The sequence below is a fragment of the Haliotis rubra genome, unplaced genomic scaffold (assembly GCF_003918875.1).
Source record: "Haliotis rubra isolate DU_JTF1 unplaced genomic scaffold, ASM391887v1 Scf1364, whole genome shotgun sequence".
Lineage (NCBI taxonomy): Eukaryota > Metazoa > Mollusca > Gastropoda > Lepetellida > Haliotidae > Haliotis > Haliotis rubra.
Genome location: NW_025765297.1, coordinates 124,251 through 140,564, shown reverse-complemented (window position 1 = coordinate 140,564; position 16,314 = coordinate 124,251). Strand labels below are relative to the sequence as shown.

Genomic DNA, 16,314 nt, shown 5'->3' with positions numbered 1-16,314 from the left:
GCTTAAAAGAATATGTTCAATTATACCTTAGAAGTTGAGAAATGTAAACATGAAAGGGTTAAATGTGTGTTATACATATTTCTGTATCCACCTCATCCTCTCTTAAATCATCGGGTGGCTCAGAGGCTTGGGTGGGGTCATCAAAATGTTTGTATCCTTAGAAATATATGTAAACAATATGATAATTACAGTGAGTGTTTATGTATCATGAAGTGGCAAAATATGATTCAGTCCTAACACCGATTCTAAGATAACCGATCCATAATACTGCAATATGTAAGCGTTTGGGAGGATTTTGTGTTATTGAATAATGACGCTTATTGTAGAAACTATAAACCGGATGATATACCCATTTAGTATGAAATGGGTGTAAGGTTTTTTTTCACACTTGGACGCTGTCAACTAGTTATTAGTTTCATGAATTAATTATAATTCAAATACTTTTGCATAGGACCTATGGCCATCGCATTTCGCCTTTCGATCCCAAAGCGCCATTTGCAATGAGAACAGTTTGATTACATGAACACTGAAACACTTATGTTGGCAATGACCATGATCAGGTCAATGTTAACGTTATTTGTCGTCATTTCTGGCGTCCCCCCGTCGTGATATTGCTGGAGCATTGCTAAAAGCGGCTTAAAAAATACCCACTGTCGAACGCTGATGGTAGTGTAACCTAACCTATATTTTATCAACGATCATATCACACCAATACTGCTCTGTGTAATGTGACATTATAGGGAAAATTACTTTGACAATTTAAATTGCTGGGTAAGAAATGCCGAGAAACGACAATACTACAAAAAACCGTTGGTGCCCATTAGGCTGGCAACTACTTGTCAATTGTTTAACCCTAATATGTACATACATGTTATCAAAGAGGAAGTCCAGAGTTTCACGTATTGTTTTCTCAGTAAACTTCAGATGCCATTTGCTTTCAGTTTTGATCAATAATTGTCCAGAATTGAGTTCGGACCGATTCTGTCTTCCAAAAATCCAATCCGCTTGGACTGTCTGTGAATATAAAGACAGTCCTCACCGATAGTATTAAGGATTATGATTAATCTTTAAGTCAGAGATGCGGTGCCATAAATTAAAAGCTCACATATCCTACGATTACAATAGTGGTAAGAGGAAATATACTTTGAATATCAGGAGGACAATAATTTGACAGTACTTTAACACCATTTAAGTATACAGCCACTAACAATTTCAGTCATGAATTTACACTACCAATTGGATTTTTATGTGGCTTTGTATTCAAGAGAAATGTGCATGTCTTCTGGATTTTGAGTCAAGTTAAACATTGATAACACTGTTGAATAGTTTAGGCTATATCTTCCTCATGACTTCTTTGAGAGGCAATTTAGAAGTTGTATAGGTGATGGAAACCCAAGTTCTATGGAGAGTCAACTTCTTTATTGCAATGAGTGCGACGTTTCGGTGTAGGTACTAACACCGTTATCAAGCATGTGAGCTCTTGCTTGAGGGCTCACTTGCACCACTTGCTTGAAGAGCTCACTCGCTTTGGATTCCAAAGGAATGTACATATCTTCTGGTTTTATAGTCAGAACTTGGTTTTCCTTCCCTATATCTTCCTCAGTTAACAAACTTCACCTATATGTGGCATTAATTGATGTGTCATATGTACCAAGCTCTTTCAACAAGTACATGTAATTTAGCTGTGATATATATTGGCAGGACACGAGGTTACAGAGTTCCTGGCCTAAACTTGCACACATTATATCTCTGGTATCAGAAACACGCGCAAAGGCAAGGTAACTGCCCTTCCGAAGAAAATCAACAACCACATACACGACACAAGTCAAAGCAGGAACCGCATCGGACGCCGCCTGTGACTTCGATGTGTCAAATGATCAATTGTTAGTTGTTTTGAACAGAAGGTTATCCAGGGTTTCACTAAGCGCACTTGCCACGTGTTATACGTGGTATCAAATTTTATGCAAAGTGCTCTGCTACGTGTTTATTTAGGGTTAATTTTAGAACTTTTGAAATAACTTTCATTGTATCCAATTTTAAGTTATTCACAGTATATGTAACGTACCTGTTAGTAACATGTCCTCCTGCGCAGTCCCCTTTGTGAGTTGAACACAACTGATTGGCCATTGATTGAGTTTCGTGCGTGTCACACCTATGGGGCAGGGTGACCTCGACTTTCCTTGAGAAGCTGTGTGATCAATGTTTGTGATTCATACCGAGTGGTTGACAGCGTGCAGTCTGGCAGATATCTATCATGATTATTTTGTGTCGCTTTTGTTAACTGCTGAACAATAGCGATATTGGCATTATAGTCATGTGACATCAAAGTCATGTCAGGTTGACATTGCCTTATCAAATCGTGAATGTGTCACACCAACAATGTAGCATAAACGATCAGTAGAGACACGCTATATGAGTAATTTTAGGCGTGCATTATGTCTGGTACAAAAACACTTTTCATGTGATAGGCGGAAAGAACAAGATCATTTTAGGAAATACTATTACACTTCAAACTGAGACTATTGTGGCGATCCTTTCATTACGATTTAGCCTGGTGAATAAAAAAATACCCCAGATTTTATGCAGCGAGCTTGCAGTCAGGCAGAAAATAATGAAAGTGAAAATAATGAAGGCTGCGGTTGCTTCTTGGTTTCCAACTACATAACACGCGCAAAAACGGCTTATTGTTAAATACACTGACACCATTGCAAATAGTACGCCGTGAAAAAGTAAAACAAACCAAAACCACTATATCATTTGTGAATGTTTCAAATGCCTGTTTCTTTACTGTTATGTGTCGACAGTTCACATTCAGCCTGTAGTCCGTGGTCAGCTTTTCATGTTACCCTAACTACTGGCTGCGGCATTAAGGCCCACGAAATGGGCATTGGCCTTTTTCAAGCAGACGTCTTAAGACGCACTGGCTTATAATCATATGATAGTGATACCATTTCCATTACTTAACACAGAAAGGCGTCAACAGTGAGTGAGTTATTATTTAACGTCACAATAATGTGTAAATTTAGTCACAAAAAGCTGTCGTCAATGTACAGTACAACTTCTTGAGTATTATAGATTCTGACTTAAAACCAGCTTGTTATCATAAAAAGCTATCACTATGGAGAACAATACAATATACAAACAGGCTTTAGATCACTATACTACGGATCATTGGGATTTGCAATACTGTTACCACCGTGGATTTACACCCCTTCCGTCAGGTGTTACATTCATTCTTTCATTCATACATTAAAGGTCACATGCAACCAAAAAATCAAACATAATTAAAACACAATTATCACTTATTCATGACATATAATATACATTGCTGGTTACGAAAAAATATATAAACAAAATTATAAGCGTACAATCGCAAATCGAAAGTGCAAAATTGTGTACTTCGGTTTACTTCCCAAGAAACGAAGCAGCCGGGATACCGAACCCAGTCAGAGCGGGTGGGTGTGCACTCAAGTGTAACGGCTGGTTCAGTTGCAGATGCCTTCACGGCTAATTGTGTGTATATATATAGAGAGATGTTGGGTTTTGTAAATACATGCTCATTTTTTGTGTAGAACATTTTGCAATCAACAGACATCATAACATGTCATGTGTTCAAGTATCACACCTGCCTGTCTGTGTAATTACATAATGTGACAGAGACCGAACTCGGGCCATAAATCAATGCATTTTGTTTATGGTGTATAGCCTGATTGGTGTTAAGTTCAAATCGCTTGTGGTCAGTGATAGCAGCTGTGTATTGAATATTGTTATTAGCAGACAGGCAGGCAGACACACAGGTGTCAATAAAACAAGACATTGAGTTTTGTCTGTGACAACGACATATCTATGTCACAGTTAGAAATTCTGTCAACGCTAAATAATGACATTGCTTTTAAGTATCGAACTGAGAAAGTTTCTCGGTAAGAAGAACGTGTGGTGAAATAGACAAATGAAATTATATAAACAGTTAATTTACTGTCATAACATATAAAAAGCTCGCGCCTGTGAGATATCAACAAAACATTAGAAAAATAGCTCACACCAAAGCCTTCACCGAATATTCACCTGACAACCCGCTTCCAAGCTGCGCGCACGTGCTATGAGCGCAGCCCAGCTGTTGAAACCCGTTTTCCCCAGAAAAGTCTGGGGAAATTTAGCGAAACGTTTGATCTCAGATTTCGCGCGTTTTTTTTCATCGCGTTATTTTTCAACTTTATAAGTTGAATTTGCATTTTTGACGATGTGTTTCGGTATGTCCATACCGAAAGGTATCAGAATCTGCAAAGTTGTGTTTTACGTTGCATGTGACCTTTAAGAGAACATATATTCTCCGAGTAGAATCATGGAGAGTGAAAAATACTTCGAATGAAATGTGACTAACGTGCCCTCTCAAGGGGACAATCATTTTGAGGTTGGTAAGTGGTTCTAATGTACGGAACAAAAGGTCGTCTCTGAGATAAACTAATATATAGTAAATGACAACTGTAAAATATGCCAGTCTTTTTCAAGCTGAAGAAAATCTGGACTTGCCAGAGTAGAGCTGCTTGGGACTTGGTATTTACGATACTGGACAAGGTTAGTGTTAAGTACCAAAGTGCTGTTTGTGTGAACGGAATGAAATCGGGGTTAATTCGTTACCCGTAGATTCTTGAATGAATGGCATTGTACAACCATTGGCGCACATAACATTAAACACTAGAATCGACACAGATAGATTATCGTCGATCGATCGAGAGAGAGAGAGAGAGAGAGAGAGAGAGAGAGAGAGAGAGAGAGAGAGAGAGAGAGAGAGAGAGAGAGAGAGAGAGAGAGAGAGAGAGAGAGAGAGACAGAGAGAGAGAGAGAGAGAGAGAGAGAGAGAGAGAGAGAGAGACAGACAGAGAGAGAGAGTGTCAAGGCATTTCCATTTGAATCGAAAACTATCGATCCTCGTTATCCTGTTATCATAATTATCACTTATGTCATCGAAACAGAAGATGTGAAATACCTTCATTATCTATCTTTAAATTCTGTTGAGATTGTCAACTACTGACAGAATGTGGGTAAACGTTCATCGTTTCATGTTAACCCAATAGTATGGTTGTATCATGTGGGCCAGATAGATGTACCTGGTTATCAGGGCACATAACGTTAAACCATGACCGAACACAAGACAAGGATTCTCGTGTGTGAGACGGAAGCAAACAGTTTGAAACTGAAGGCATGTACACTTGCTAAACGTTTTAGCCTTGCACTATAGCCATATAGGTACATATGTATTCTTTTCGTCGTTATATATCTCGGTCTCTATGACAGACTTGTCAGGTCGGGTCATCGGGTACTGCTTAATGAATAATAATTTTGTAGTAAACAATATTTTATGTATTCTTAATTACATGTATTCCTATTACTCCTGTTATCTGTATCCAGTTTGACGTCCATATGTATTGCGTCGTCATAGCATTGTGACGTCATGGATACAGTTAACTGTTTATTTGTTTTACCTGATGATGGGGCCGGACTAGACCCCGAAACGTTGTATCAAAGAAATAAAAAAAGATGAAATCTAGAAAAGTTTTCATATTCATACATTATGTGATCATGGAATTTAAGCACTGGGACTTACCTCAAATACCGTCATATGGCACTCGTGAAGAGCAACCTCCTCGAGGTGAATGTTGGGTAACGTTAATATCTCTTCTCCCGTGTGGACCCCTGGCACAATAGGTTCACAGAACCCAGTTGCAGGTCGTAAAAGACGACCGAATTGGGCAACCTGTTTACCGTGGGTTGCGCCTCTGTGTCGATGGAGGACGGGAGTCAGGTGTTTGATGTCGTAACCAGAATTCTTTTAGATGCATAGTTTTGCATGGGGTCGTATAGGCAGAAGACGGTGGCTCACGGGCCAACATGGTGGAAAAATCGTTTAGTGTTTTTGCTTTATTATATCATCCGAGTATCCTCGGAGACCAACTTGCTTTTAGCATTGCCTTTATGATACTCCATGTTGGGTGTGGAACTCGGATGATGAAATTATACTCTAAACATGGCTTACGATCAAAGACTGGCCACGTTTCATAGTGATAGGGGCCGTTGACAAGACACCTTTAAGGCTGAAACCTTATCACAAGGCATTGAAGCAGGTGCACTTCTAGTTGAATGCAGTAACACGCAACCAACCTCCTGTCAACTGAATCATTTGTCGGCGTCTCATCGAACGCTCAACACCAGCAAAGGCATAGTGTGAGACCGAGATAGACTTTTTTGCTGATAGGATGAAATATACGGAAAACGTTGAAACGCTTCTTACCAACACCTATCTGTTTTCTGTCTCAAATCTGACTGCTCCAAAGTCAATAAAGGCTGGTTACTGTCACATCAAACTCGAAGCTTACATTCCAAATCCACTTGAAATGCCAAAAGTATGTCTGTACTTGCACTTTGTCTGCTGTCTGTGGTAAGAAGACACATACACAACAGAAGATTGTGACAGTAATTACAAGAAACGCCTTTAAAAATGCAACGTTGGAGACACCTGAATAAATTAGAAAATTTTGTGAGAAGAACGTAAAATGATTTAGGGGTGAATCTGATTTCAAGAGCATCACTATGACCATTCCACCGTCTGTTAGAGACTTGTTTCTATTACAGATTGGTACACGCATCGTAAATACGGTAGGCCCACCTCCAGTATATGACTGTTCATATCAAAGATCTTTGTCATGTGGCGGATGGAAGTAACATATGGTCCTATATGTTGCCACTTTCTTATGGCGGATGGTACTTATTTGTAAAAGTCATGTGAATCATACCCCTTCTACGTAATTCACCCATCCCTGTATGAACTGAGTGTCCAAATCCAACTAGTATCCATGGAAACGAAAAGAACATACAATTTTCAGAAATCTTAAAATATCAAAAGGCACCTCTTCAGTACTTAGGTAATGCACATGCAAAGTTTAAAAAGATATAATGAATTATTTTTTAGTTCCGCTCCGGAAATGAACCCATCCCTGTACTGCTAAGACGGTGCTATTAAAATGGAATGGATTTTCCCAAATGTGAAACACAAATTTCAAGCTGTTGGTTTCAAGCATAGAAAAAACGCCATGATGTCGTGTCAAATAGATAAGCAAGAAGATTATACCAGGGAAAAATGCCAGGTTCCCAAGTGTACAACACACACTTTTTCTGTAGTGACGCTTTGCACAGAGAAGCCCAATGATGTAGGGAACCTGTGCACTTTTAAAGAGGGGGTTAGGGAGCGAATCTTGTTACTTTATTAGATAGTCAAATAGATAAGTAACAGGATCATACTATTTATAACCCGTATTTTAAAGTATTTCGGTTCGAAAAATTCCAGGATTCTAACCTCTTAACAGGTACTCATGTGTATACCTGGCATGACCAATACGGCATCGTCTTAAAATGACCTCTTCAAATCTGGACTGACCACCCAAGTAGGTGTAACCAATATAGGGTTTTAATTGATGTTATTTATTGATACCTACTTGGATGTCTCACATATGTTGCTTCTAATAATAGGTTAAAGTCACTGAAAAACTATCAGAAGTGGTGTCTTAGTTGCGGAATCAGCCATTGTGTTACCCGAAATTCCGCCATGCCTGGGTAATTAACCAACAGAAGACGATGTCGTATTGGCCAGTAGCAAGATCATTGTGTTATTCGAAAATTCCGGGGGAAAGTGTATGTTTATTTGACATGTTGTTAATGTCCTGAAGACAAATAGAACACGTAGGTCAAAATTGCCAGATTGGCTCATAAGCCACTGCCTTCTCGCATTGGACTCTAGGTAAATACAATCATACATTTTCTAGTTTAAAGCCCAAATGTGACATAACGCTGCAAAGTGCCAATCAAAACAGGCTTCTAGCTCAGGATTTGACCTGACCAGCTCGTTGATAGAACCGAGACCATTCTACCAACCAGGCGAAGTAAGTGTCGAAATGGTGTATTGGGCAAAGGGAACACTATTCCTAGCCTCTGAGCCATCAACAACCAGAATCTTGTCCTCCACCGACACAGTTTTGCAATCCGCAGCCAGCAGATTGCCCAAACAGGTTTCAGCAATTGGGTGCTGTGAACATATTCTATCCATACGGGGAAGAGCTATTAGCGTTACCCAGCACTCACCACGAGGAGGTTGCCCTTCAAGAGTGCCTGTTATAAGAATGAACTTGTTGGTGGCAACTGTTGTGCCAGGACGATGATACAAGTAAGGTGTAAACTAACACACCACACCTTCATTTCCATAAAGCCCAAGCAGTCTACTGGGAAGATACATTCCAACCGAGAAAGCTATGTGCTTCGTCAGCAAAGGTTAAGTTTTTTTTTAATATTCCAAAAAACCCCACAAAGTTGGAAGAATCTGATTGCATTACTCTATGCCACGGCTAACTGAAACTGAAAGATGGCGAGCCATTGGAATGCTTGAAACCGGAACACCTAAGCGCAACGTTGCACAGCATATGCCGCTTGTGGAGACGTTATCAATAAAACGCCATCGCTGCAGACCGTCCCCGAACTGGCCGTCCACCTGTAAACACGCTAGGATTCAAACCACCCGTCAGCGCCAAAGAATCAAACCAGCCACACTGACAGCCCGAACACTTCCTGGTGTCAACAGGCTATCGCCAAGGACCATTCGCCAACCTCTGGCTGCATACGGGATATGTGCTAGACGTCCTGCCAGACGACAAATTTGGACATTACGTCACCAACATTTAGTACTGCAGTGGTGCAGATAACATTTGCGGTGGAGATCACGTGAGTGGAAACATGTTCTCTTCACTGACGAGTTCAGATTCTTCTTGACAGCGTCCTTCCCTGTCCCGCTATATCTCCAGAGCTATCCTCTATCGAACACGTCTGGGGCGAAATGGAGAAGAAATTGAGATGTCGGCCAAATCCCCCAGTTACTCGGACAGCTGCTTCCATAAATATGGAATGGCATTCCACAAGATTTCTTGTATGAGACGCAGGTGTCAAACCTGAATGTTGGCAATATACAATTCTCGAATTTCAAGAACCCAGCACAACGTATAACAGTGTTGTCTACAATGTTGGCAATCCGCTATTCCCAATTTCATTAGGCCAACACAACCCGAGAAAATACTATGGTAAAATGATGCTCCAGACACAGCCGGTAACAGTACTGTGGTAGAATGTTGACAATATGTTTTTCCCTCTTTTCATGTTCCATCAACATAACAGTACTATGGTAGAATATTAGAGATCTGATTTTCCTCAATTTCGTGTTCAAGACACAACCCGTAACAGTGCTTTGATGGAATATTGGCAATCCACTTGGTAAGTTTTTGGTGATCCTTACACAATCCCATAACAGCGCCTAAAGCTACCACACTGCACCGAATCAACTACCTTGTTGCTCGCTATTGTCCTCTTACTGTTGAATTGAATTAAGTACATTGAATTGAACCGTAGGTGGGGTGGGTAGGGTATAAAGAGCTGTTTTAGGGATGGGCGCCGTTCTGGGTATACAAAATACCTTCCGCGTATATCGTATTCTGAGTTAAGCTTTTGTAAGATTTTGCAGAAGCGGTTTTTTTCTGATTCATGTCAAACATATAACAAGTCTCACATTTTGTTCAGGGATCCTCTCAACTTTATCCCAGATGCATGTCGACGGATAAAATGATAACGGGACAGCAAACTTGCGATTAATAATATTTGAATAAAATATTACCAACAATACCCTTTTAACAAAAACACTCTCGATTCCGACTACATCTGAGCAACGATGCACGCCGTCGTGATTCCATGAAACCTTAATACCAAAGGTACAGAGCCCGACCCAGCTGATCATCTCTCACGACATGACATGGTTCGTGGGTGGTGGGATGGTGGAGGCTTTCCTAAATCAAATCTCCAAAAGGGTTTGGATTTAAAAAGATTTGCAGGATCTTGTTTGGCATCCAAACTTCAACTCACACATGCATCTCTAGAACGGGATAAAATACAGTATAACCTCTCTTATGTATTGTAATCGGACAAGGAATTCAAAACACAAATATATCTAAATAACTGAAGATGTTTTATGTAAGCAAATTGCACATTCATATCTAGTTGAAATTCGAGAACAAAACAGAATTATCAGTTCTGTAACTAAACGTTTATCCGAGATTGACAAATGACCATGCAAGGGGTGTTTTTTTATCCTTCACAAACAAATCTTGTACTTAAACAGGGTGGCTGTATGGACGGTCTTGCTAAATCCGGTTTGAGCTGGTGTAAAGCGGTTTAACACAATTGTTTAATCATATTCTATGCATGATTTCTGTTTGGGGCTTTACACACTTCGAGAAGCAGGAAGATGTCGAGCAAGACCATTGGTTGTCCTCGGGAACAGGATAATGAAGGGGATTTTAGGTTGGAGTGTATAAAAGGGATTTGCAGGTTTGGGAAAATCAACTTGGATCGACAAGCAGTAGCCAAGCCGTTTGGTTGATTGTGAAGAATTCTCCCAGACAGCCTCATCATGATGACCAAGGTAGGTGTTCTTCATATATTTGACTTCACTATTTTCTACTTTTCTTGTCATTCTGTTCTTCATTACTCTGAAGGGAATTTTATACACGAAAATCCCATTCGGGAACAGTATACTTACTCGGTGTAAACATTTAGTGCGACAGAAAGGGTAACAAGTGCAACCTTTCAATGGTTTGTTGTATGACACTGCCAGGGTTCGAACTCGATATTCCATCCTCCGGACAGACGCTCTATCATTATTTCTACGGAGGCAGCCGGTACTTCGGAGTTACGTTTGCCTTTTCAGTTTAATTTGTCCCCGAATATTTGATCGGCAACAGTTAACGGATGGTACAGTGGACACAGTTTGTTTATATCTAGATCTATATTACACTGTAAGAAAGAACTTTGGGATAGATCCCATATATTCTGTACCTTCGTCAAGCAAGACAAGGTTTGCCTCTCCGGCTATTTCAGAATATGTTTCGTTATAGATACTTTACATACCGCAATGAGGATTGGCGTATAATTGTCGTCATAATATAATCGAAAATATAAAATTGCCCAGTGATGGTATGAAATTCTTGACATGTATTTTCATTTTTCAGGTTGCAATCCTGACTCTTGTTGCGATAAGCTTGAATGGGTGTTTTGGCATCCCCGTCATCCACAATGTTAGTATAAACGATTTTACAAATATACAATATTCAAATTTAAAGATCTAAGGAATTGCATGTCATAAGACGGTATTGGTTTCAAAGTATATATATACCACCCACGTACAGGTTGATGCAAAGTAGTAATCCTGGGTTCGATTCCATGTTTCACACTGATTTCTGGACACTTTGGAAATTGGTCCCTCTTCAACCTGAGACTGGCGTGATGACAAGGAATATTGTTTAAAGTAGCCATAAATGTAACAAAGTCACTCTCTCAAGAGGGCACCATTCAATAGCCATCTCTCCTTGACTTACTCCTACACTCTAGTTCCGAGATTGTGTCTTTGACAAGAATTCAACGCACTGTAACATATCGTCTGCATGTTTCAACAGTGCACCCTTGTGGACCTTGAGGATGATGTGGAAGCTCTGACGTGCGGTTCCGAGACGACAACGAGGTTCAAGAACGGAACGCTCATCGATATACAGTATTTCGCGAACGAGGTGAGAGTCTTTGATGCATAAAGTATGATCAGGTACACACATGAATCACCTTACTTTAAAATATACATGTACCAGCATTCATACATTTATATACGGCGCAGCCTCGGTTGCTTTCTTGTCGGATTTGAGATTCAGCTTCACGATTCTGCTAGTCCTGCTCTCAATGTTTAATTGCGTAATGTTAAAAGTGGTGTGGTGTTGAAGTCATCATATTATTTCTTTGTGGAGAAACTAAAGTGCACATAATTTCTCCCCACTTCCGTTTTCTTTTATATACACATGTAATTAATAGTTTGTGTAAAATACTTACAGTTTCGTTGTGTTCATTGAAATAATTAGCAGTCTGATGGGCTGAATTGGTCACGTGTTATTTCATTTATTTCCCCGAGAATGTAAAATAGGAAAGCCAAGCCCACAGAAGCTTATACCAATAACAAGTCTTCCAATCACAGGCATTTTCATGCATGGGACTTCTCGTCGCTATGGCTGAAATGATGTCGATGCGACGTGAAACTCAACTCAACTCTTAAGGAAGTTTATTGTATATGAGGTGTGAAACAGCAAACATCCGGGGTCGCTCCCCCTGGTTCCTCAAAACGGAATAATGAACTTTGCACATCTTTCATATCGATTCGTACCTCTTTGAACGGAAAACATTGTTTTCACAGACCCTTTCGGTTCTCCAAATTGGAAACGAGACGTCGGCATGCTATCTTCAACGTTCGGAGCCCTTACCAGATGGAGTAAGTACACACACATGACAATCACACTTTCTCGGATAGTTCTTCTTTCTGTTACTACCTATACTCCACTGTCCAACACTTACTGGATAGTGGTTCATTTGCAAGTGGTAGTGAATGTCGGGGCCGTACATTGAAAGTGGTTCATTTACACGTGTTCATGATTGTCGGAAACGTATATTGATAGTGGTTCATTAACACTTGTTTATAAATGTCAGCATCGTATATTGAAAGTGGTTCATTAACACTTGTTAATGTTTTTTGGAATCGTACTTTCTCTTCGTTTAGTAATGATCCAGCAACTCCTAAAACTGCCACAGACACTCTGTCTTACAATTGGTAATGACGTCCTCACCCCTGCACTCTCAATAAAAAAATTAGGTGTCGTCTTCGAGGAACGATGTAACCTCAACAACAAATCAGTGCCCTTTCCAAATCTTGCTACTTCCACATCTTCAACATCAGCAAAATCCGCCACCTTTTGGACTATAACACCGCTCAGTTACTCATGACAAGTCTTGTAATCTCCAAACTCGACTACTGCAATTCTCTCTACTTTAACATTCCTCGACATCTACTTTCCAAACTGCAAAGAATTCAAAACTCTGCCGCCCGAGTTGTTGCCCGTGTTTCACGATATGACAGCATCACTCCCAACCTCTAACAACTTCACTGGCTCCCCATATCCTTCACAATCAATTTCAAGCTTCTCCTCCTCAAACACAGCTGCATTTACGATAATGACTTTCCCAAATATCTAAAGAATCTTGTAACTCTCCATACTCCCAGCAGATCACTCCGCTCCAGCAACTCCTTTCTTCTCTCCCAGCCAACCACCAAGACCACTATGGATGACAGAGCCTTTTCAGCTGCAGCCCCACTACTCTGGAACAGCCTCCCTATCACTATCAGAGAAATCAGCTGTAAAGCCTTTTTCAAAAAAGCCCTAAAAACCCATCTGTTCATAGTATCCCTCTCATAGACTTTTCTTACTCTCATCTTCAGCGCCGTTGAGCAAATACGTTTTGGAAGCAGGCGCTTTATAAATTCATTATCATTATCATTATTTCGTACGATGACGGAATTGGTGAGTTTCGCCATTATTTAATCAATCATTCCGTCAACAGATTGACTTTGCGCAAGTGTCGGAAACCGATGCCAGCGTAGAAGCCAGCGCTGAGACATCTGCTGCCATCGTCGCTCTGGTCCCACAGTGTGAAGGACGTGTTATCTATGAGCTGGTGCCTGAAACAGGTGCAACCACCCCAGGTACGTGGATCGTGCTCGTAATATCAATCACCAGATTGTCTCGTCCAGACCCGGTTATTTACAGACGGCCGTCAATTGACTGGAATATTGCTTCGGCCTTAACGCAGAACCCCAAACAAATCCCGTACATGTACAAGCGTACATGCGAACAAAATCCAATGGACCTCGCTCCTAAACTATCGTTATGGTTATAACGTGGTAGCCCGATAATTAGTGTCCTCCATTGTCATAAGATATCATATTACTAAATGCTGCATACACATCACGCATGGCTATAGAACAGAAGCACTGATACATAAATATTTATAAGTTGGCCGCCCCGTGTTATTTTGCGTATCACAAGCCCTGTATCGAAACTCCAATTCATCAGTTAACAAATTGTTGAGCAGTAAATACAGTTGAAATGATTTTAATCAAAACCCGATTACAAATGTCATGTTTATTTCTTATGTGCTGCGGGGACCCCGAAATGTTCCGGATACGAAGATTTCATTCTGAAAGTTGTTCTGATTTCCACATAAAGCACAGGGTAAAGTTGATATATGCATTGCATGCATTAAGTCCACGCTTCGCGGGAAATAAGATAGTTATTTTCTTCCTTTGCTGCTTTGATATTAAGGCTATGTATTTCTCTTTGCAGGTCGAAAGAAGAGATGGTGTCGGTATGTTTACCGTTGCTATTACTACAGAATCTATTATGGATGGTATGGATACAGATGGTACAGATATTGCAAATTTCTGTATGTCTGTTAATTGATCAAATTAACGACTGACCTGGCCAAATCCAAAGTCTTTGCACTAAAATATTTCCAGCTTGTATAGAGTATTTTAATGGTTGCTTCTTAGCAGGGCCAAAATTGAATAGTTAGCAAGTTTATTAATTGTGAAAACTGACTGGAAACAAAAATGAAGTGCACTTTACATGAAAATGAGTTGCGTTTCCGTTTGTCGATATTGTTTTTGTTTATGGTCCAATTAGTGCTCATTGTAATGACCAAACAATGATTTTCTTCTCTTTTCATTTAATTTTATCTTTATTAAGTCTTCAAGTTCATCAGTATGTTAATTTTTCCAGTAAAGTAATTTTTTACATTTTTTCTAAGAATAAGCTCTTATTTATATAAGTATATGTATTTATTTTGCATCTTAAGATAGTACATTTTTTCCTAATTTATGCTTGAATAGGTTAGTTCATTTGCTCCTTAAAATTATAAGTTAAAAGGAGATAATTTCCTATCATTTCATTAATTTTAAGCATGCTGTTATTAAGTGAGGCAATTCAGGGTGGATTGTATGTTAAGCCATTGCTCTTAGTTCTGGGAACCCTGGTTATTTCTCATATCACATAGCACATGGCAGGATGCACATGGCAGAATGCTCAAGGCAGTTTGTCTGCAATGTTAAAAAAGTTGCTCAATTTGAAGTCGGTTGTCTTTATGGAATACAGTAATGGTGAGCTATGTCTACTTATTTTGTGAGTAATTATTTATATTTTATGTATAATAATTTGCTAGGGTATTTTAGGTATGTATAGTAAACTGTTTCTCTGTTTGCATTTCCTGATCAGCTTTCTGTATCTGGCAAGTTATTACCTTTGTTTCATGTGTAATGTTGTAAGGCTAATTCAAAGGAATTTATTTTAAAAGGTTTGTCACATCTTTTAAGCAACTTTGGATATTAAGCTGAAGTAAGTTTTAATGCTACAAGTATTAGGTAAGCTCAAGTAAGTGTATATTGTCAAGCTATTTGTCATAAATATTATGTTTGCCATTTTACTGTTTTGTCAGCCACTTTTGTAAGACAGTTTTATTTGTATTGTATTGCAGTTAATCTGCTAGTTCTGACTATGAAGAGAAGTAATAAAAGTCAACATAAGTTGAAGTCAAGTTTGTTTGTCCTACACTCGTTAACTCGAGCTTCTTATGATAATTCGACATTATCCACATTTCTGAATGAGAAAGTGGTGCAAAGATACATACAAAAGTCAACATCGTCTTATACGGTTGAGATTGTCTAGTTGATGATGTTTCAAAGTATTATGTAAACATCCGAAGAAGGAAGTTTACACAAACCATAACACTGGACGCTTGTGTCCTTGTTTGACATTCCAGTCTTATTGATCACAAGGACATACATGTCTTGCAGTCCCATCAAAATACCCGGAATCACAAATAACTGACATACAAAAGAAGGTAGACACTTAGTGGTTTGGGATTAGTTCCCCACGAAAGAAAAGCCAACAGAGATAATGTTAAGTTTTAAGTTACAAACATTGTATAATGACCAGCAAAATAAATGAAATTCAAGAAATCAAAACAATTGTGTTCAAGTATCAAATCCAAACTCGTTCTGAAACAGTGTAATTTTCAAGAATTCTGAGTTGCGTTTTTATTGCTGGTCAATATATATGTGTTGCCCAAACACCACACAAATCGTACCAAACTACAACGTTGCCAGCGCCTGACTTTCCTCGCCTACAAAAAACCATGCTGACGGGTTAATGACATGTCCCCAAATGTTCGATAGGCCCAGATGCCGACAATACGCAGTCTGTCCCTGTGTTCCATCTGATGCGGTGACCCATGGCTGTAGATGCTAAGGCTGTAGATGCTGATGGCGAGCATCCAGTTGCGGACTGTCACCGCGCAGGTTAT

The 16,314-nt window shown here is 39.6% G+C and overlaps 1 protein-coding gene across 3 annotated transcripts in view; it reads left to right on the top strand.

The window, feature by feature from the left end:
* The window catches only part of LOC124268142, a 56,924-nt gene extending 41,383 nt beyond the window's left edge, over nucleotides 1–15,541 (top strand). The window contains exons 3-6 of one of the 3 annotated variants that reach the window (XM_046703161.1): nucleotides 11,541–11,651; nucleotides 12,320–12,394; nucleotides 13,519–13,660; nucleotides 14,301–15,541. In XM_046703161.1, coding sequence (XP_046559117.1) covers nucleotides 11,541–11,651; nucleotides 12,320–12,394; nucleotides 13,519–13,660; nucleotides 14,301–14,413 — 441 coding nt within the window. In that variant the 3' untranslated portion in view covers nucleotides 14,414–15,541. The remainder of the gene's footprint in view (nucleotides 1–11,540; nucleotides 11,652–12,319; nucleotides 12,395–13,518; nucleotides 13,661–14,300) is intronic. The other 2 variants (XM_046703160.1, XM_046703159.1) reach the window with 2 other exon arrangements.
* Nucleotides 15,542–16,314: the final 773 nt, after the last annotated feature.